This window comes from Corvus kubaryi, unplaced genomic scaffold (genome assembly GCF_017639235.1).
Source record: "Corvus kubaryi isolate FWS band 111438036 unplaced genomic scaffold, C.kubaryi_AGA036_p1.0 split1-131, whole genome shotgun sequence".
NCBI lineage: Eukaryota > Metazoa > Chordata > Aves > Passeriformes > Corvidae > Corvus > Corvus kubaryi.
Genome location: NW_024582073.1, coordinates 16,358,087 through 16,380,823, shown reverse-complemented (window position 1 = coordinate 16,380,823; position 22,737 = coordinate 16,358,087). Strand labels below are relative to the sequence as shown.

Below are 22,737 nucleotides of genomic sequence, written 5' to 3'. Positions count from 1 at the left end.
GCGTCCACTGACACTGCCCTTACTCCCCCTGTGCAAAGCTGGCTGCTACAGCCAAAGCAAACTCTTACAGGGTATATATGGCACTCTCAAGTGTCCCCTTTGGAATTAACAGTCCATTGGTTTCAGCTACAGAGAGTATGTATAAAAACCTGATATTTATTCTCAGAGTCTTGATATTTTCTTGATAGCTCTTTGGTGAGTTTGGGATTTATGTCTTCCAGTGCCTTTGAAAGGCTGACATTATGCACATTTTCTCAGGTCACTCCTGTGGGGATACACTAGACATATTTTTCTGTGACATACGATGAACGATTAGTTCAAATGTATCTATTATGGCTGGAGGAAAATGTGAAATTAACTACTGCTTTTGCAAAATTCCTAGCTTCTAAAATTAGTACTTTAGAAAGGAAAGATTCTGACATGCATCGCACTTAGAACACCACTCATGCTGGCAGTATTATTGAATCTCTACATAGCACTGTCAAGTGTGAATTCAAGGCAAACCTTCTATGCTGTTTATCTCTATCCTGAAGCTGTGCAGCTTCTTGCTTCTGTGACTCCAACTCAGCACTGAGTAGCTCCATTGTGTCCTTCAAAAGTAAATTCTCTTTCTTGAGTTCAGAAATTTCACGCTGACATTTTTCCAGTTCATCGTGAAGAGATCTGATCTGGCTTTGGCTACTTCCTTCCTAAGAAAAAGGTCAAATTTAGTTATTCACAGCCCCTTATTTTTAATATTAACATCTTCCTGGAATTGCATGCATTTAATTTTTGTGATCTGATTTTTTCAATTATACATGCCATGCTATATATATGCAAGACAAAATCAGTGATCAAAAGTTCCTGAATATATTCTATAGTCCCCACAGAATTTATTTTATTGTAACATTCATTCATCTACTTCTTTTGTAGATTCTGATCTTTAATTGGAAAGAAAAAGTCTTCCCATAGGGAAAAAATTATAAACATTTAAAGTGAGACATAAAGGAAGAAAACCCATTCCATTTCTGGAAGAGACTGTATACTTTTGTTATCGCTGGAGAGAAATTTGATATTATTGCTTTTGCTAAACACAACATGGCAATGAAGTACAAACTGGTCCCTTGCCTGTTGCTTCTTCAGTGTCCTCACACTCCTGAGCTCCATTTGTAGCTCTTCTATTTGTTTCTTTAGGTTCATGCATGATGTCTGTTGTTCAGAGAGTTCCATCCTTAGAGATCCTAGTAACAGTCAGACAGACAATCATTTAGGCAGTCAGAGGCCAGCTGGATGGGAAAGGCAGATACAGGGAATATAGGTGAAAACATTAATATATTACATTTTGCTTTGTTCCTCAACTCCTCCCCATTAAGCATAATGGCTTCCTATTACTAGAGAGGTAACTCAGCTGAGCAATAGTGAGATGATATGGAGCTACAATAGCAATGACTCAACGTCAGAGTCGGAGAGGTCATTCTGTGTCAGCTGTATTGCAGACTACATCATCGCAATTGTTTCTTCTAATCTTGGAATTTACTGGAGCACCCCTCAGCTTCCCTGTTATTTGCACTGGTGTTTTATAGAGGGCCATAATGCAGACTGAGGCTCTGGTTTTATTAGAGAAGTACAACGCTTATGTAAGCTCATCTGTCATATACTGCAACTTTTGTGTATATTACGTGCAAGTTTTTCAAGTACAAGAAGAAAAGAGTTTCTATCTCTGTTGTCTCCCTACAATTTTTCTTGAAGAAGAGAATCTATTTATTAAATTTATAAGCTTTAGAGAGAAAGAAATCTTTCTACCAAATTTTAATTACTGGGGGGACAAAAACCAAGAAGAAAATTCACTTTGTACTTTAAATACAATCAAATTATTCTTTAATTAAAAAACATTTTATAGATGACCTTTAATAACCTGAGATTAAACCTGGAGATGTTACACATCTTCCTAGTGCAGTGTTCTGTTTACTTCTAAACAGTTTAGGGCACTTCGAAACTGCCTAAACAGTACATAGGGAGCAACTGATCTCCACTGCTGAACTCAATAGAACAGAGTTGAAGCACATACAATAATTCTTCTCAACATAGAAAAGAGTAAAGTCATATTAACTAATTATAATTTTCCAATCTAATATGACTGATAATACATACTTGAATGTTGTACACCAGATTACTCTCTCAGCAACATTCTGCTGCTGACAATTGAGGGCTTGGCTAACAAAGAATATTAAGTCTATATTGTTGAAATTGCGGGGTATGAAAGAGGAGATTAACAAAGACCTGAGTTCCCAGAAGATGGGAAGGAAAATGAATGGGATAAAAGTCAGTGGTTCTCAGCATATATATAATCAAGCAGTAGGAGCTGTGCATGACACTATACCTAGCAACAGGGTTTGCTGCTTCTGTATCTGCTCAAGTTCATCATGTAATTCTTTCTTTGCTTTCTCTTCCAAGGTTTGTATTTCCAGCCTATGAGACTGACGTTGGATCTTGAAAGTCTCATTAAATTCCTTTTTCAAGCGTTCTTCTGCCTCCTGGAAGCAAAAGTCCCCCCCCAAAACAAAGTAGTTGGAGCCTATTTATCAGCTTGTTATTTTACTTGTAATGCTAGGATGAATATGGCCTTGCATTGTAGGACTTTAATTTTCATCACCACTTCACAAGACACATTATCAATGCAAGTATAAAAATGAGCTGAAGTTAAATTTTAACACTTAATAGGTACAAGATAAATTGTCAGGGTATCGCCTCTCAGATTTGTTGTGCAAGATGAAAGAATAACACCGACATCTTTGCACTATTTGACATTAGAAAGTTTTATTATTCAACATACAAAGCCTCCCAGATTTGACCTGTTTGTCTTTACTTATCACAGTGTGTCAGAAAAAGGCTTCTAACTTTCCTTGTATCATTCTTGGCTCAAGCTTCCACTGTCATTAGAAGTACTGCTGGTACACTGTAAATGATGGAGCAGTTGCTCTGTAGGGGTTCTGAAAGCAAACTCCTGTCCTCTGTTTCATTCTTACCACCTCACTACCTTCAGCTTGGTTTTGCCAAAACTGGAATTCTATTTGGAATATATAAACAGGATATTAAATTCTACTTAGGGTGGTTTTATCACCTACATTTCATAAGGTTCTCTAAGCTATGAGAACCAACAGGGACATCTGAACTCCATGTCACAAACACATGTACATTTTTCAAGTTGACTTTTTCTTGAACAGCAACAGTCTTTAGAACTTCAGTATATTGAATTCACATTTTGTCACTGAAATCAATCCGCTTGAACTTTTAAAAGCTTTGGTTATCCACTTATTGAATTGATTTCTTGAAGGTATATAAGGCAACACACATCCCCATTCATGTCTATTATTCTTCTTAAGTATTTATGTATAAATTAATAATGGATGAAAAAGAATAAAACTGAGTCCTGTTATTAATATACTCAGGAATTCCCTTGTATTTCTGAAGCAGGTGCACAGATAAAGGAGGTTGTATTCATTGCAGCCTAACTGTAGGGTATATTGTATTCACAATGTGGTCTAAGTTAAAATGTTAAAATTATAAAAATAAAACAATAACCCCACAAACCACCAACTAGCCCCTCTCAGCCTGATGAGGAGGAGGTTTCAAAATCACAGAACAATTCTTTATGTGCAACAATGGCAACCCATCATTAAGCTAATTGGAGGTAACTGAGTTTTGATAATTGGCTCTCACTTAGATGGTTTACCCCATAAATATATATATTTATATATATTTACATTAGTATACAGTAAACTGACCTTGAGTTCCTGATTCTTGCTTTTCTCCAACATTTTTAAGATTTTTTGATGTGATGCCTCCAACTGCAGTTTAACATTTTGGTTTTCTTTAATGGTGTTTTGAAGATCCTGCAAAAGTGTCTCTTTTTCTTTGTTGGACTGTAGATTATGTTTCTTCAGTGACTCTTTGAAATTATTTGCTTGTTGTTCTAATATTTGCTTCAGCTGAGACACCTTCCAGAAAAGTAAGTCAGCAGGATAGGATTAATGGCTGCATTCACAATGGAGAGGAATTATGTAAAGCTGAATAGATTTTATGAGCTTGCGTTGCTCTATGAAAAAATAGCAAGACGCTTGTTTTGTGCAAGGAGCCCTTTTTCAGTGAAGAATGATAACCCTTTTGCATATTCTGTCTGTTGCTCGTCAAGTACTTTTTAAAAATTTCAAATCGTCTCCATCTCATACGTGCAATCCATAGCTCAATTTGCACAATAATATGGCACAAACCAGAAGGCAGACCTAAGGCTCTGCTGAAACTATCCAACAAAATTGATATATTTAAATTGAAAGAGCACCTAGCTTCATCTGCCTCAGACTGAGTTTAAGTTCACTATTCATCCAGTTGTTTCTTGGCTTCTTCCGTTGTGTCATCCAATTAAATACACACAAAAATATTTGTCTAATCAAGTTAGTGAAGAATAATTGCCAAATACTATTTGTAATGAAAAGCATTAATTGTCTTTAATATATCTGTGTAATGGGATCTATCTGTGGCCTGGATACACTCCACGAATAGGCAGATGTCACAGCCACTTGGCAACCATACTTTTGTTTCAAGAGCTGCTGAAATTTATTACTTTTTTAAAAAATGTGGTAAATCATAATATTTAATCAAAGGGACACTTTGGCTTCTGGTTACAGGCAAAAAAACTACTTTGTCTTCACACCTATTGAACTCAAGCCAATGTTTTCCTATATAAAGAAAGGAAACACTGAAGTTTTTAGGTACTGCAGTTCCTTATAAAACTAACCTTTGATGTGAAACACTTAATGCTACACAGTCCCTCATATCAATTGACACAATATGCATTAGCATCACTACACTCAAGTGTGCATTTTTTTTCTGGGCTTCCTGAAAATAAAGTGACTGAAAATAATTTGCCAGAGAAATATGTGGTATATTTTATAATAGAAAATTTTGAAACAGGAGAAATGTTACTAGGAATAGTTCTTAAGCAAATTAGTCATTTAGGCAGGAAAGATGAAAAGAGGTCTATATAAACTTCATTTGCGGTCACAATGTTACAAACTTCCCCAACTCTTCACAGACAATTATTGGCCCAAAGCACTTCTAACCTGAAACAAGATCATACCAACTAGAAACAGGCTAAGCCGAGAACAAAATGTAGTAAGAAATCAGATGGAAAAGTAGTTTTAAAACCACTATTTTTCAGTGAATAAGGGGAAAGGCCCTACAGAAATGGATCAGGCATACAAACACATTCTCATGAATCCTGTTACTTCTAACATATCAGAGGTTAAGAAACAAACATTTCCATCCTATCAGGTTTCCTCCTCCTGTCTTGCAATTAAAAAGGCTTTCAAACAAACCAATGAAAATCCTTTTCTGGAATGTGTTGAAGTGCCCAAGTATTTTATTTCACTTCCTGGTTTCTAAACAGATAGCCAGACCCTCAATTTGCTTAAGTTGGTAAAGCAGCGTTTGAGCCATGAAACCATGCCAACTCACATCAGTCCAGAATCTATTTGGATGCTTTCATTATTAATGAACCAGCAACACTGTGGGATTTTGTGTTTTATAATGTCTTCCTGTTGCAAAACAAAAGTTCTTGAAAAATGTGTACTTTAATACCATTAATAATTCACTTTTATCCACCAGAATTGCATAAGATCTCAGAGACGCAAACATTACCTAGCTACTGTATAAACTCAAGGCAACAGCATCTTTTTAGGTTCTGCTGAATTCTTTCCAAATTCCAGGGTTATGTTTGCACTTGACCTTTCCTACAACAGCTGATTTTATGTCCCACTGTCTTGCAAGTAACGAATAAATGAACAGCTATTACTAAAAGATGACTGATAATTTTGAAATATTTCAGAAGTCTTTCAAGTTTCATTCATTTCTAACCATCACTGTCCTTCTTCTGGATTGGATGGCTTGATTCTTTTGAAGAAATACTTCTCAGACTTGGATAGCCCATTAATAAAAATACTTGGCAAGTATAAGGCTGCAAACGCCATCACAGCTGCATCACCCATTTGACTCCTGCTTTGACTATTTAATTCACTGTGCTTGTAAGCACATTTTCCTCAATGCATTGCTAGGGTATGGATTTAATATAAAAGACTTAAAATTGTCTCTTCATGCAGTATAGAAAAGCCACTGCAACTGAGAATTTGTTCTGATTCAAAATAAGGTGCCCAGATGCTACAGAGTTTTACTCCTACTATGAAGCTACTCTATCATAACAGTAATATGGCATAAGAAATAACAACAAAATAAAGAAATTGCATTCTACTGGCTTTTTTAGGCTTATTTCAGAGTTACTTCAATTAAGTTCACAGTAAACAATGTTTCTAAACTTGTGGCAGCAGTTCCTGACCAGAGGGAACAGTGTGAACATAGTCTTTGTCTGCTATTTGGTGGTATCTCCAAGATCCATAAAAACTATGGGCATTGCTGTGCTAGCACTGTTCAAAGATGTATCATGACAAGGTGATGTCTGCACTTCCATTTTATGTATCTTCTATTTCCAGAACAGAAGAACAGAACCATAGAAAATTCTGAGTTGGAAGGGACCCACAAGGATCATTGAGTCCAACTCCTGGCCCTGCACAGCACCATCTCCAAGAGTCACACCATGTGCCTGAGAGCATTGGCTAAACACTCCTTGAGCTCTGTCAGGCTTGGTGCTGTGACCACCTCCCTGGGGAGCTGTTCCAGTGCCCAACCACCCTCTGGGGGAAAACCCTTTCTCTAATATCCAACCTAAACCTCTTTTGACACAACTTCAGGCCATTCCCTTGGGTCCTGTCACTGGTTACCACAGAGAAGAGATCAGTGTCTGTCCCTCCACTTCCCCTCACGAGGAAGTTGTAACTGCAGTGAGGTCTCTCCTCAGTCTCCTCTTCTCCAGGCTGAACAGACCAAGTGACCTCAGCTGCTCTTCATACAGCTTCCCCTCAAGACCCTTCACCATCTCCATAGCCATCCTTTGGGCATTTTCTATTATCTTTATATCTTTCTTATATTGTGGCACCAAGATCCTCTAACACATGCTGAAGAGATCCTGTAGTGCAAAAGCAAGGAACTGGAGGGCTCTAATCAGTTAGCATTCAACCCTCAAAGGATCTCACATCCTTCTTTCCAAATGACTAAACAGATGCAAATCTGATTTCTTTATTCAAAAAAATCTTATTAATACAGAAATACTGCCACTTTGAAGTGCAACCCCGGAGAGATGACATTATCATGCTTCTGTCTACTCTGCATAGTGCTCCAGCTATGTCAGCCCAACCAAAAATGGGTCTTAGGCAGCCAAGGAAGCTATTTTTAGATCTAAAATTGTATCCAGGTTAGAACTGGATTAGTAACAGCACATTGCCTAACCTTTGAGGCGGAAGCTCTGGGCTGAGCCATTGCAAAGGTTCCCAGATGGGAAATATGCCCTCAGTGAAACATAATGTTATATAGTAAATGGTACCTTCTTGGCTGTGAATATTCATGTACCTATAGCAGGAAACTATTACAAGTTGAAACAACTTCACTACGCTGGCAATACTGCCGAGTTATTAGTTCAGAAAGTAACTTTTGAAGTAATCAAGAAAAATGCAAAATTTCTCTTCAAATGGAGCACTTCCTTTTTGAGAGCAGTTAGATTTTAAGATACAATAAAATGTTTCTTAGTGTATCTGTTCATATTTACCATGGCATTGTGAACATAACATATGGCATGCTATGTACCATTTGATATTATTTATTTATGTTTATAGTGGCAATAATTTCCCACCACTCTCTGCTAATTTACCATGATCTTGTGATGTGAGTGGATGAGCAGTTAGAAAACAGAGGTTTCTTTCATATTTTACTGTCCTGAACATGTGATTTCAAGAAAAGTAATTTGATGACCCACAACCTTATTTTTTGCATCTGCAAAACCTGAGGAATAATTTCTTCATGTCATAAACCTTTCACTCTGAATAGGTCAACATAGGTTGGATTGACCCAAAATTCTCTCAGAGTAGAATCTGTAGGAAACAGTGGCATGCAGATGTGTAATGAAACTTAAAAAAAGACAGAAATTTAAGAACATTAAACTACACTTAAATTCTGTATTTGTAAGACTGGGAAATCGAATGTCAGAATGTCACTGTTTGATAACAGAATGTATAAATATGTTTTAATGGAGAAATGAAGAAGAAAACCCCATGCTGCACTCATAACTAGTACAGCTAGTATAGCACAGATGGGAGAAAAAACAGGAGCTGCATATTGTGAGTACAACACATGCCCTGATTGCTGGACCATGCACACCAAGGGGTAGTCATGGCATGTGGGAAAGTGGAGGTAGTAAAGGGAGGACAACATTTTGCTTAGCCTCCTGATAAGCCTATCTGTCCTTTCTCTGTCTTTAAACACTCAACAAGAGCTTATTATGGCCACTGAGAATCTATAAATGTCAACTGAAGAAGATCTAGGTCGTCAGCTTTTGCAGAGTTGTTGCCATACAAACTCCCATTGAACTTGAGGGAAGTGAAACTGGTTAGAATCAGTGAAGATACATCTCTATGCATCAAAAAAAAATCAGAAAGTTAACAGGAGCTGTAAGGAAGATTCTAATCTCACTTTGTCCTGTAAACGAACAATCAGAGTCACCCTGCAACCCTGATAAAGCTAAACTCCTCACGTTAGCACATCTCCAAAGAGTAATATATGAAATAAATAGGCTTGTCAAAACCTTCATAGATATTTAGAAGCAGTTATTTCTGTTATTTCTATCTGGAGTCCTTGCATATTTTATTGAGTGATAGACACAAGAAATAGTATTAAAATCTAATCCAGAATCTCTCAGGATGAAAAATGAAGAGACCTTTTATTACTGCATTAAATTTATGCCCAGTTTACCTCAAGTGAAGAGTTTTGAAGTTTCCCAGTTAGTATTTCTTTCTCTTTCTCTAGTTGCTTTAGTTCACACTCGTACTTTCTTTTAAATTCATCTAGCTGTGTCTGAAGCTCCTAAAATTAAAAAAAAAAAAGAAAAAAAAAAGAAAAAACAAGACAAGAGCATGCAACAGCTGGGACAAAACATGCAACATGAAAAAGAACACATTTCTTCTACGTTAACCTAGATAATACATCAGTGTACACAATAGTACATGCTACTGTCCTTTAATGTCACTCAGGTTATTCAATTTAAAAAACATAAACAGTTTGGTTTGGCTCTTTCTAATATTAGTGTGAGACAATACAGTTCACATGTATAATGTGTAATCTTCTACTGAAAGCTTCCCTAAGGTGTAAAACTGCACAGCATGAAGAGTCAGACTGTTTTGCCTTGATGTTAATGTTCAAAAATAATTTAGTATGCAAGAGTCACCCACAAGATCTGAAAAACCATAAATGCACATTGGCCATATAAATAACAAGATGACTAATGGGCAATTAGTGGAAAAGAGACTCAAAGGAAGCAATATCTGATAGCATTCATAAAGAAAATCATGGTGAGGAAGTAGAAATAAAATAATAATAAAAAAAGGAGGACTATATAATCACCTTGTTGCTAGAAATAGTTAAAAAACCAATGATAGCCTTGATTTTTTAACTATTGCAAGACACTGACCAAGAGCTTGTTGCATTGTTTGTAGCAAGTGTTAGCAATTACTTATTGGAGAAAGACTGAATATACAACTTCTAGAAACTTCCTGAAGTGATATGCATTACAAGTTTATTAGTGTGCTTGCTCTTCCTAGTTCTGCCAATTTGCTAACTCAAAAAAACATTCTACCGTGTCTTCAGACACTACAAATGAAGGAAACAGGAAAAAAAATAACAATTTAACACCTCCCCCATCCTGTACAGCTCCTTCTCACATACCCCATCCTGTTTAAAACTCAAGTAGCAATTAAAGGATGGAATTAAACAGATACATGAATATTGCAAGGGAGGAATTAGCTTTAGTCTTGCCTGTACAAAAAGGAGAGGATATAAAAGTCTTTTTGATTAAAACCTGAAGATCAGGTGCAACATTCCCACTTCAACTCTGTCAACTGACTTTCTTCTCTGTATCTTAATTTTTCTATCTGGAAAAATAGATATAACACTTCCTTAACAGTTGTTATAAGCCTTAGTTGAATAAGAGGATATAAACAGCATCAATAATGAAAAAAATTGTAATTTTATTTAAGTTTTACTAACTCAGTATTTTTCTGATTAAATTAATATGAATCTCTAAGAAGATATTACTATAAGCAATAATATTTATTGCCTATAAATAATAAATGTCTACTCCTATGCCTTTTTTCTAAAGTACGAAGTGTTTGATACTTTAATTCGATCTGACTCACATGAAAAGCTTCAGCCTGGCATAATTTTAGGCATGTGTGTACAAGATAATAATAAGTAGAATACACTATATAAAAGGCAAAGTCATTTTCATAAGGCTTCAATAGTGTAACGATGTACCTTAAAGCACTGCATCTTCACATACTGATCAAAAGTGAGCCCTTCCTCAAGAAGATAAAACAATTTACTCACCCAGGCTCAATTTTGAGAAATAAGACTGCATAAACATATAAACTCCAGCAGTTTCATGGAAATTAATTCTTCTGACAAACACTAAACACAATTCCTAGTCTCCAAGATTGGGCAGGTACTATGAAGCTCAACATCTAGGGACAGCAGCTGCTTGCTTTTTATGACTTAACAACTTGTCAACAAGTGTTTGATTATTCTCAAGTAAATGTTGAACTCAGAAAGTTATAGCAGTGTTAACTGCAGAAAATGGGTAGAAGTTAATTCTCAACACAAAAAAGGGTCTAAAAACCACTTCACCAGTAGTCTGTTTGTCGCATTCTACAAACTGCTGAACTTAATCTTCTTTTTCTGTCTAGAAGATTTTGACAAACACACAAGTCCATTAGGAGTAAGAAACTAACTTCCCCCTTTGCTTACACTCAAGTTTGGCAAATCACTTGGACATGCACTGACTTGTGAGCTCCACTAATCATTAAAACACATGCTGAAAACTAAACATGTTTCAAGGTTATCCTCCATTTTAATAGAATTCAGCTCACATTTAGGTTCCTACTGCACAGAAACATTAGAGACTGCAAATTTCCTAAAGCCAAAGGATTCAGTCACAGACAGCAGCTCTGATGAGAGTGAAATTCTTTGAATAATCTCTTAAGCCAGTTGCTGCTAATGCATATCAACAACAAAAATAACAGCTCAACCACTTAAAACACACTGAAAAAAAGGTATTGCTCAGGTAAGTTGTTTGGATCTACAAGAAGATGAGGATTCTTTCTGACTAAAGTTAAATAAGGACATATATATGTGTATGTGTACATATATATATATGTAAACATACAAATACTATACATATATAGATACAGTATTTGTAAACAGTTGTAATTTCATTGGTAACACATGCAGTCTGAATTAATTTACCAACACTTTGCAGAAATATATCCTCTGCCTGAATAATGCAAAATTTTTATTAAATCAATTTATCTGAATATTTCACAGCAGCAATCCATGACAATTTAAGTCATTGTGTTATTGTCATTAAGTCATTGTGTGTTATTGGAATAACACCCACAATACATTCTTCTTCAGGAAGGATCTTATATAAATCATTCCAACTGCCACATGCAAAGCATGCAAGGATAAGTATTGCTAAGAAGGCCACTTATTACATCAAGGATAAATTCACCTTTCTGTCTTTGGAGCTTTTCACAGAAATACATCAGCCTGCCCGTTTTTTTTCTTTTCCTGATTTTTTTCTGTAGCAAGAAAATCCTGGCATTTTATGTTAATTCAAAGTGCCTACAGTAAGCATAATTCAAATGATGTTGCTGTGACCAATAAGATTAAAACCAGATGAATTAAAGCGTCTATAAATAGAAGAACATTCCTACCTTATGTTTTTTTTTTTTCAGATTCTATGACGTTTAAGACTGGCCTGATTTCCTTTGTATCCTGCATTACATGATCTACCATCCCTTTTAACAGCTATTCCTTCAGAAAAATCTTTTCCTTATGGATTTCCTGATGCTTGATTTGACAAAGAAAGTTCTCTCTTTTAGTCATATCCTTCTCGTAAACAGCTACAGTTTCCATAGTCTATAAAACACACTAGATGTATTGTATGAAAAAAACCCCCCAGGGTAGAACTCTGGGGTGACAGTAGTCTATTTTGTAGTGAATATGCTATTTAGGTGGTAATATTCCATTGAAAAATATTGGCTTTATTTTAGTTAAAAATGTAGAACCGTACTGATTCAGGATGGTAAGCCTCTTCTGCAGTCTAGGAATGATTTGGGGTTCTTTACTGTTCTGGTTTGAGCTTGGGTGTGTAACTCACTTCCAACCATGCAGGCTCCCACAAGGACAACCTTAATCCTGTGAAAAAGTACACTAGATGATTTGCTGATTCTGATGCAAAGTCTAATTTTCCTGAATGGTAGCATAACAATAGTTTAAGAGAACTAAAAAATTAGAAAAGATTCAGGGCTGAACAGTTGCTTAAGGGGAGATACTGTACAGAGGGTACTCTCAGGATACACACATTCCTCATTTTGCTGAGTTTATTCCTAGTATCATTTCTGCACAACTTTTCAGAATAACTCTTTTCTATACTTAAAAATAAATAAATCAGTATTCCAACTTGACCTCAACAGAGAAAGTCTGCCTTAGACATTGTTCTCTTTAAGGTTTTGGTTACAGAAGCAGTTGAACACCATGCCCTGGTCTAGCCCAAGAATGTCTGTAGCTCCTCTGCTGTCTTTGCAGCAACTCATGTGCTTCAGGTTATGAACACAAGTCAGTGTTCCACTGAATGAGCTCAGGGATCTGGGAATCTTACAGGATTGACTCCTGTACAATAAAGCCATTAATCTTAAAAGAGAAACTATGTTGATTTCAGTACTTTTGGTATGCCACATCTTTGAATATTTAAGAGCAAATCATCTGTTAAAGTCCTTGCACATCTTCAGAGCTGCTCTTTTTCTCTCTTTGGTACAAGTCATTTGCTGCAGATGCGTTATTTGATGTTTCAGTTCACCTACTTTATTAACAGCTTTGCCTTGGGAATTCAACATAGTTTTCATATCTCCCATGGTACCAAAATTTACATTTCAAGTAGCATAAATAACTTGCAGAATTTCCAATATCACTGACTACTAACATGAGAAATACTTTAGAATGACATTAATGAGCATCTTACCTGCTTTATGCAGGATTTCCTTTTCTTGATGTGAATTTCTCTCTTTGACTACACTTAGATCTTCTTCCTCTTTTTTCACTATACATTTTGATCCCAGAATTTCTTGCTGTGTTCGCTTAAGCTACACTTCCAAATCCTAAAATATGCACGACATTACTTCCACGTTTATTACATATGTAATTTTCTTGTGATAAGAAATAAATGGTCATTTTCTCTCTTGGTGTTCCATGACATAAATCATGTACAGAGCTGGTTTAAATGTATTTTTTGCTCTTCCATATGCTTAAACTGCCTCTGCTGCCAGAATATTTTTGATGTGGATCCCTTCCCTCACATGTAGTTGGCATCATTGTAAAGTGAATATCCATCAATAGTTACCATCTAAAAGATGTCTGAGATTATCCTAAACTTTAAATAGGTTATGCTTCTATTAATTTCATGACAACTTATGCCAAAAGTTAATGAATATTTAGGGTTAGTTAGTTAGTTAGGGTTTTTTTCAGTTGCTGAAATACAACAATTTGTAACATAATCCATTACACAGGTGCCTAAACTCAGAAAAAATTGGGTTCTACAGACTTTGATGGGAGTTGTCTTTCCATAACTAAAGAAAAAAAATTGAACCACATTTAATGTTCTGTTTCTGGAGGTTCTAGTTTCAGTTTCAGATGTCTAGGATAATACTGCAATACTCACTCAGATAAAATTGCCATTTGTTCCTATATGAATGACAGGTAAAACCTCAGGGTTAAAACTAACTTGTATTTAACACTCTCTGTAGCTCAAAACTTCAAGGTAAGCTTGTTACTTTTACCTCTGGCATATATGTCAGAACTCTTCCAAAACTAGACTGAACAGATCAGACTTAATGACTTGTCAAACTTTGTATTCTCCCTTCTACAGTAAAAATAATAAATGTGCACTAATGCAATACCATTCATCATAAGGTCTCAAACCTCTTGGAATACACTAAGGAGAAAACAGAAAAATTCATCTTGTTGAAACAAGAGCCCTTTCATCTTTCAAGCCTTATAATAGCTTTTCCTGCTAGTATTTACTAATGATCAAAAGTATTTCTGTTTAAAAAGTTGTTTCTGTTTCCCTGTCTGCCATTGTCCATAGAAGCCTGAAAAAAATGTATTTAATGCTGGCATAAGAAATAGACAATTTAGAAAGGAGAAACTTCTATTTTTTTTATTTAAACTGTAAAGAAACAGAAGATAACATCATGTCTAACTCTTTCCCTCCTCCCAGATTTATCCTAGTCTGAGGGTATCTCTTCAAAGATTCAAGGCAATATTCTCCGTTAGTATGTAAATCAGCCTCATTCCACAGACTTAGAGGATGTGAAATGTACGAGCTGAGCATATGTCCGTCAGAAAATATTTCAGTTTTATCCAGTTGATACTGAATTTAGAAAATAAGTTGCTAATGGCACCACCCTCTTATTTCTACTTCCTATAATATTTTATATTATTTATTCCTAAATTATTGCATTTCTTATACAATAAATCAGAAGAGTAAACCATGTGCCTAAATTTTCAAGTGTTTATTCCTCATTTTCCCTGAATGTTACCTAAAGCACCCACAAAAAATAAATCAAAATCTTCCTTTCTCTCTTCCCCTCTAATGCTTCCAACTTCTACAGAGCCAGGATACTTTTTAGTATTGAAACAGATATTACAGATGGACTCAATTTAAAAAAAGGGCTTATCTGCACCTCTGCCATTCATTGTATCCTCTCCACTTTTCTGTAAAAGATAGAGGTTGTTCTGCTACAGATCTACACACTGAGACAATGAAATCTGAATCATGTTGGGGAAAGTGTATTCAATTCATCCTCTGATCTTGTAAAACAAAGAGGCAGTACCTGTATTGAAGGCTGAACTCCCTCTAAGAACATCCTCAAAGAAGTAGATCAGAACTCTGCATCATCAGCAAAGTGATAGTGGCAAGCAAGATGTGAGGGCAGATGGTGAAAACATTTAAGAGCTGTCTTGGAAGAACACAGCTGACTGGGCTGACCCTGCTATCTGCAGAATTCTGGGGCTCTCTTTGTCTAAAGGAAGTAAATCTTCTCTCCCATTAGGGAACAATTCTTGTTATTTTGTGATACTCCAAGTCTAGACCTTCAAGGTGTTTTCTTATCTAATATGCAAGATTGCTGACATAGGGCTGGGGTCATGTCTGGTAGGTGAGTTTATGTGATGTAAAGGACTAAAAGTATCAGAAGGAAGTTGAACTGTTAAGGACAGAGCATGGCTTGGTGCTCCAATTTCAGCACTGTTCATCAGCATCTCTCCTGAACTCTGACCTCATGTACCAAAAGCAGCTGTTTGGCAGATTGCCCATGACATGCCAACCTCTGAGACTGCATCTGACACATGATGCAACCAGGAAGAGTCTGCAGAGCTGTGCTGCAAATGTGTGAGATACACAGCAGTGAGGGTAGGCAGGCAAAGTGCAAGGTGAGAACTAAAGGCAAAAGTCTCATGGCTCAGCACATGAAACTTCACAAGTGTAAAGAACACTTCATTAAATGGCACTTGGTACAAGCCACTGCTGCAAGAGTCATACAAACAAAGCACTTGATTCCTAAACTGCCAGCTCAGGTCTCTTATCTAACCCTGTTCATATCCATGCACTGAGCTATTTGCAACCACAAGGAAAAAGGAGGAGGTACTCCGTAAACACTCATTGGTCGTAGTAGTGCCTGCTTGCTGTTCTCGTCACATTTCTGGGCAGGAAAGGTAAAATTCTGTTCAGCCAACAGATAAATTTTACCTCACGGGTCCCTCAGGGAATACAGTCTAGTGTTCAAAGTGTTCTCCTAATGAGTTACTAATCACCGTAACTCTTTAAAGCTGTGAGCATTATATCCTATCTCCTTTCTAAGCCTCTAAAATTGTTTTATTGCTTAAAAAGCATTTGAATCAACATGATATTTAAAATACCCTCCTCTCCCAAACTTTAAAGAATTGATAATTTTCACTTTCTCAGGCAGAGATAGGGATTGCAGTCTCATACTCTACCTGTATTCTCTCCTTCAGCTTCTGGGAATGCTTCTTCCTCTCATTTATCTTCTGGCATTTCTCCTCTAGGTCTGTTTCCAGCTTCTTTACCTGCTGCAGCAAAAAACCTTCCTCAGTCTCTGAGCTCTTCTTTTGCTCTGTTTCTTTTTGCTGACTGTTTGTTTCTATCACAGATTGCTGCATAGCGTTTTTCAAAGTCTCTTTTTCTGTCTCATAAGGGGCTTGCAGTTTGCTTGTTTTCTGAGTATATTCTTCAGTTGCTTTCTGGTTCTTGCTCTTCAGGTTTTCCATCTCGTTTATTACGGTGTGTCTTTCCACACTACATTTTTCATCTAAATTTAATTTTGTATCTAGACTTTCTCTTCTAAATGCTTTGCATTCATTTAGCAGTACATCAAACTCCTGATTTAAATGTAGAAGTTTGTTTTCAAAGCCTGCATTGGTATCTACTGTGTCTGTAGAAAGGCCCGTCGGTGCTTGTTTCACTTTTATTCTTGACTCTTTCACTTCTGCTTGCTTTTTACACAATCTTAACTCTGCCAAGGCTTCTTCCTTCAATCTCTTGTGTTGTGCTACTGAAATTTCAAGGGCCTGAATATGCTTTCTCAGTAACTGTTCTTCTTCAACTTTGCTTTTACACTGGAGAATCGTTTCTCTTGTCTCAGCAAGAATATTCTGAATTTCTTCTTCATGAGCGTCTCTCAGAGCCTGTATACTGTCCTCATGTTCATCATTCTTCGTATTCAGGGTATATATCACCTATCAAACAAGAAAAATAGAAAAGTAAGTTATCTTGCGAACAGTAGCTATTAATCCAGTTACTGTATTTATCAAGGTGTTAAACACTAAAAGAGAATTACTACTATAGATCAATATTTTTTTTTGTGGTGGTGGCTCTTTGTGTTGTTTTTGGGGCTTTTTTCCGCTAGGAACAGAAGGGACAATTATAAACTGCAAAACCTTATAAGAAAGGAACACAATACTGTGACAAACAGTATTTTTTATCACTTTTTGTCAGAAATTTCTTTTTTATTCTAGGTAAGTTGTCCCTTCATGTCACTAGTTTGATCTCTAATACAAGGAAGGAAGTTGGGTCCCTTGTCTAGCTAACCGACTCCTTACTTGAAGTCCAGTTCATCTGTCCTTCAGTGCAGCAGGACTACTAAAGGCCACATTGCCTTTAGCATGACAAAGTGGTGGCAAATCTGAACAGTGAAACCTGAGGTCCTGACATCCAGTTCACGTGGACCAAAATCACTTCGTGATGTAAATGAAAGTATGAAAAGCAGATTAAATTCTGCACTCCTGGCTCCAGTCAAAACACCATGGAAGATGCACTCCTGGAAGTCACATTCCTGACAAGTTCGTTTGGTCAGCATTCAGGGTAGGTATTACCTGACTGCAAGCATCTTTTGACTTGATTCTGGGAAGTGTTCAGGCAATGCGTTTCAGGGTTTTTCCCCATCATTTCAGTAACAGCTATAAATCTCAAAACAGCTTTTAGCAGATCCAAGCGACTCTCTGATGACAATAAGTAATTTTTCCAAACAACTGATTTAAACCCTGTAATGTTTTATTTTCTTTTAAAAAATGCAGAATAATAATTTTCACGACTGTAAGACATTATTACCCTAAGCAGGCTTCATCTTTTACCACAACATACACCAAATATCTCTCATAGAAGCTGTTGTACAAGCACCCTACTATTTTTTCAAAAATAAAATGCAATTAAAAGCCCATGGTAGTCTGAAATGAAGAGTAAATGTCCATGTTAAATTTACAGGACAGCTACACATAATTGCACAACAAGTAACTGCCTTGAAAAGACACATGCTTGTCTTTTCAGATCTCCACTAAGACATATGGGGGCTAATCCAGTTTCTACTGGACGTAGTTATCTAACTCAAGGAGAACAACACATTATGTAAGAAGGTTTTCCACTTGCTTGGTTGGTTAGGGGTTTTTAGGGATAAATTACTGCCCTAAAAAAATAGGTTTGGAATCTTTACACAAGTTTGACAGACATTTTCAGTCTGGCCTGAGCCCACAGAAGTTAATCAAAAGATTTTTAGACAGTGTTTAAGAAAATCGTAGCCTTAAGTAAGTAGATAAATAAATAAATACAGAAACAAGGTCACAATTATGCTAGAATTGCAGCCCTATAATCTTCAAGTCTTCATCAGGGCAAGTCTCAATTGAGAGTCCAATAAGTGTCTTGACCAGAATAAGTGTCAGAAGCCTGCAATGTGTTATATAAGTCCCGAAGATGTCTTCAGAATTATTGAATTTGTTTATCTATGTCCTACCACTTTTTGTGCTATCTGTATATGAATAACATATTGAATTTCAATCAACCATAAATGAAAGCAAACACACTAATATATCTTGTGAGTAGTCAACTTCCTCCCTGGCTGTAATGAATTAGGTACAGAAGCCTTAAAAAGTCACAAATACAAAACATGGTCTGAATATATTTCTGGATAAACATTTGACAAAATAGAGTAACAGCATCATCTTTCAGAAGTATATGAGATAAGAAGTTATTATCTACATTTAGATAGGTATATTCTGGGGCCTTAGATTACAAGCCATTAATTCTTCTCTGTTATTTTTAACCATTTTCCTTTGAAATGGAAATAGTTACAGTATACTGAGCAGATTTCTTCATATCACTAACTAAAATCACTCCATGAACAGCTCTTATCAATTCAGGAGACAGACATTAAGACTCCAGGAAGATTAGTCTTGCCCACGTTTTCCACACTTTTTTTTTTCCAGTGACCAGTAATTAGGTTGGGCAACTCTTCAGTTAACTAGGCCAGATGCTGATGATCATATTTCTATATTTCATTCCACCAGTAAAACAGAAATGAACATCTAGCTTTTGTGACTCAGTCTTTCACTCAATGATAAATTTATCTAGTAAATCACCATGGCCTGTCTCATACTATGTTGTGTTCAGGTTGCCTCTAAAATCTGACTCTCTCATACAGGTTTCCCAACTTCCACTAAGCATTAGACTACCACCAGCATGTTAAGTGAGTTATCTAAAACAATGGAAGAAACTGGGCTCCCTGCCCCACCTATTATTCCTGCACACTGTTCAGTAGTGGCTAGAACCACAATGAAGCATTTTGACCTGCATGCCCTTAAATTTAATCTTCAAGCTTGAGTGCTGAAACTGACTCTTCCATATCTTAACCTTCTTAAAAGATTTAATTTTGAGATGGCTGCTGCTCTGTACTTTATGAAATTTAAGCCCTTCACACAAGCCTTTCACTCCCTACTGAATACAGCTACTATATTCCTATTCCAGATACCTCATTTTGAAGACTGCAGTTATACGAGATGAATCCGGTGCTTTATGTGCTGAAAGGAAAAATACTGAAAAATTATTCCAGACCTGTGCCTTGTGAGTGTACACTAATGTACACTAATGTATAAATCTCTTAACAGTTGTGTTGATAAACAGCTTTCAATAAGCAGCTCTAAAACTGATTGTTTGACAGTACAGACAGAATAGCTTTCAAATGAAAAGAGCACATCACTGCTCTTGGAGGCATTAGCATAATACCAATGGCTTCTGCCTCCTTACAGTTCTCCAAAACCAAATGGATTGGGAAACACTATTGAATTTATAGCACCTGAGTGTTGTATGGCAGGTTGGTAGAAACACTATTACACACGTAGACTCGAATATGAAGAGTGCAGTGAATGCAAATAATTCTTATTTGTCCCATTTTATCCTCCAAATGCTGTAAATCTAAACAACATTTCCTTTCTCATTTTCCTTATGGTGATGTAAAATAACAAACAAACAAGGAAAAAAAAAAAAAAGGAAACATTCAACTGCACCTCAACAGTGAAGACAGAGCTAAAGCACTGAAATAAAAAAAGATTCTCTTCCTACAGTAGTGTTAAATACTATTCTTAGAGGAACCTGACTATCATAATGAAAAAAATGGTTCTAGCAGGTTGCTTTTCTAGCTGAATAGGAAGTAGAACAATTTGGTGCGGAAGGTGAGGAGTGAGGACGTTAAGAGGAATCGAAGAAAAGCAAATGATCGTAAGTGTTCTTCCTTCAGGCCCAAGCTAGTAGACACAAAGCCCTCCTGACAAAAAAAAAAGGGTTAAAAGCAAAAAAAAAAAAAAAAAAAAAGAAACAAAAGAATGAGAAAAGGCCCTGGATGGGGATGCCAAAGGGTACTCCCAGCAGCACTCAACACAAAGCAGGGAAGGAGACAAACTTCTATTACTGAGGAGGAAGTTTTTTAGAGGCTAACTGATGCCAGCTGACTCTATGCATCATCTCCTTTTCACTAGTAGCAGCAGCATCTTGTCTTCACTAGCAGGTGAATTTGTTTCTTTGAGCTCATCTTTGTCTACTTGCCAACCAGACCAAAGCAAAGTGAGGTACTGATAAACATGTCAGCCTTAAATGGTCTCTTTAAAAGCAAAGGACAGAGAAATTATCAAAATCAGCTTTGGTTATTTAAACAAATGGCTCCTCTATGCCTTAGCCTCCTTTGTCACCAACTGTAAAGGCTTTCTAGAAAATAAACCCATCTCCCACAATTTATTAATTAATTAATACTCTAACCTGTCTCCCATGTTCTAACACTGAAGAATAATGTCTTTTAATTAAGGTACAGGCCTAGGCTATGATTACCTACAGTGCTGATCCAGTTTTACACCTAAGCTGATTTCATACATAGGTGATAAATTATAAATGATACTGCTCTAAGGTATGACCTGGGACCTAAAGAACTAAGTCTCACCTCTCTCCTTGCATTCTCTGTGGTTCCCTGAAATCACAGGAATAATTTCATGCATCCAAATACTTACAGCAACTGTTGATAACATAAACACATATGTAGTGTCGTGTAGTATAAGAAAAGCTTTAAAACAATTGTCACTCCAAACATCCCAAAGTGTTTCAGAAGAGGTGTATTGCTGGTATCTTGCACCAGAATGAACCCTAATTACTATAATAAAATAGGATTTTGCTCCAGAGGGTTCTCTTTTATTTCAAGGTAAATCTATATCCTTGCATCCATGATAATAAAGGCCTTCAGACCCCAGAAGGGTGATGTGGTGCAGCACAGAGGTAGCCAATGGCTCTGTATGAGATCCGCCTGTGTTTAGATGATCTGATGTCTCTTGGGCAGAAGCTCATGGTGCAGTGTGTCACCCTCCTGAATGCCCCACAGGCTTTCCTTATCTAGAGATACACAGTAGAGGAGGGCAAGTTGATCTTACATTCTTCAAATTTGAATATGTTGCCCCTTTTCCTACACGTACCATGTATTACAGTCAGTCCAAAAAATACAATGAAATACTAAAATGTATCAAGAAAGTATAAGCATAAAATGTCTACAAGTTTCTAATATATTTTGGCACAGTTTTTGACTTTTTCTGCCACTGCTTTTGCTTCCCTCCCCCCTTTAGTTTAAATCTAATACAAGAAAATAACACAGGTACATTTATTTGGTCCCATTTTTTTACCTTCTTATTTTTCTGCTTAGTGTAGTGTAATACTGAGCACAGAAAATCGTAGTTTAGTGGTTTATGTATTGCACTCAATCTCTCAAGTGTCATCTAACATAAAATGAGCTCTGGCCTAAATTTTACTAAAGAGACATCCAGCTGTCCCTCATCTGTATTTTACAGTTTCTAATAAGCTAAACAGAATAATTGCCAGGCAATTTAAGAATTAGGAAGGTAAAACTATATTGCAAGAATATTTCCACAAGCAGAGCAGGTGCCAAAAAAGGCACCAATAATTTCAGGAAAGGAAAAATAGGCTGTAGAATCGCAAAAGTTAATTAGGAGTCCAATAAGTGTCTTGACCGCAATAAGTGTCACAAGTCTAATCTGTGTTGTACAAACCCCAAAAATGTCTCCAGAATTACTGAATTTGTTTGTCTAACAACTTTTTGTGCTATCTGTATAGAAACAACGTATTGGGCACCAATGCTACATCCCAACAATTTCAGCAAAACAAAAATATATTGTAGAATCACAGAAGTTAATTCTAGAAAGAGACTCCTCTGCTGGGAAAATCACAGGCAGTTTGCTGCTGAAATTGCTTCTGGAACTGTTCAATAAAACCGACTCAACTTTAATCCCTTCTCTTTACACTGGTCACAAATCCATCTGCTATGACTGGTTGTAAGCAGTGCCTCATCAGCATGGCAAGAAATAGCTCCTCCTAAACAGTTAAGGAAACATTAAAGACTTCTCCAGATCTGACATGGAAATTCTGAGAGAAACTGGTGGTTCTGAAAAACAGCTACCACAGAAGGAGGTCTGAGGAGGCCACTAGTAATTACTGCAAGGAGATGACTGGAGAAACTCTACTTGTTTCATTCTCAGGAAGATGTTTCCTGCATACAAGAGGGGATTCATCTCACCCAACATCGTCCATTGCATCATCACACATCTAATCCAGGTTAGTCAAAGGAGAAAGACAGGTTCCTCCAAAGGACAATATTT

At 36.6% G+C, this 22,737-nt stretch overlaps 1 protein-coding gene across 5 annotated transcripts in view; it reads right to left on the bottom strand.

Moving 5' to 3' along the window:
- The window catches only part of FAM184B (family with sequence similarity 184 member B), a 39,654-nt gene that overhangs the window by 7,675 nt on the left and 9,242 nt on the right, over positions 1-22,737 (bottom strand). For 4 of the 5 annotated variants that reach the window (XM_042053517.1, XM_042053512.1, XM_042053514.1 and 1 more), the window contains exons 2-7: positions 16,243-17,001; positions 8,890-9,000; positions 3,765-3,977; positions 2,360-2,513; positions 1,108-1,220; positions 505-689 (exon numbers count right to left, since the gene is read on the bottom strand). In XM_042053517.1, coding sequence (XP_041909451.1) covers positions 505-689; positions 1,108-1,220; positions 2,360-2,513; positions 3,765-3,977; positions 8,890-9,000; positions 16,243-17,001 — 1,535 coding nt within the window. The remainder of the gene's footprint in view (positions 1-504; positions 690-1,107; positions 1,221-2,359; positions 2,514-3,764; positions 3,978-8,889; positions 9,001-16,242; positions 17,002-22,737) is intronic. The other variant, XM_042053515.1, reaches the window with a different exon arrangement.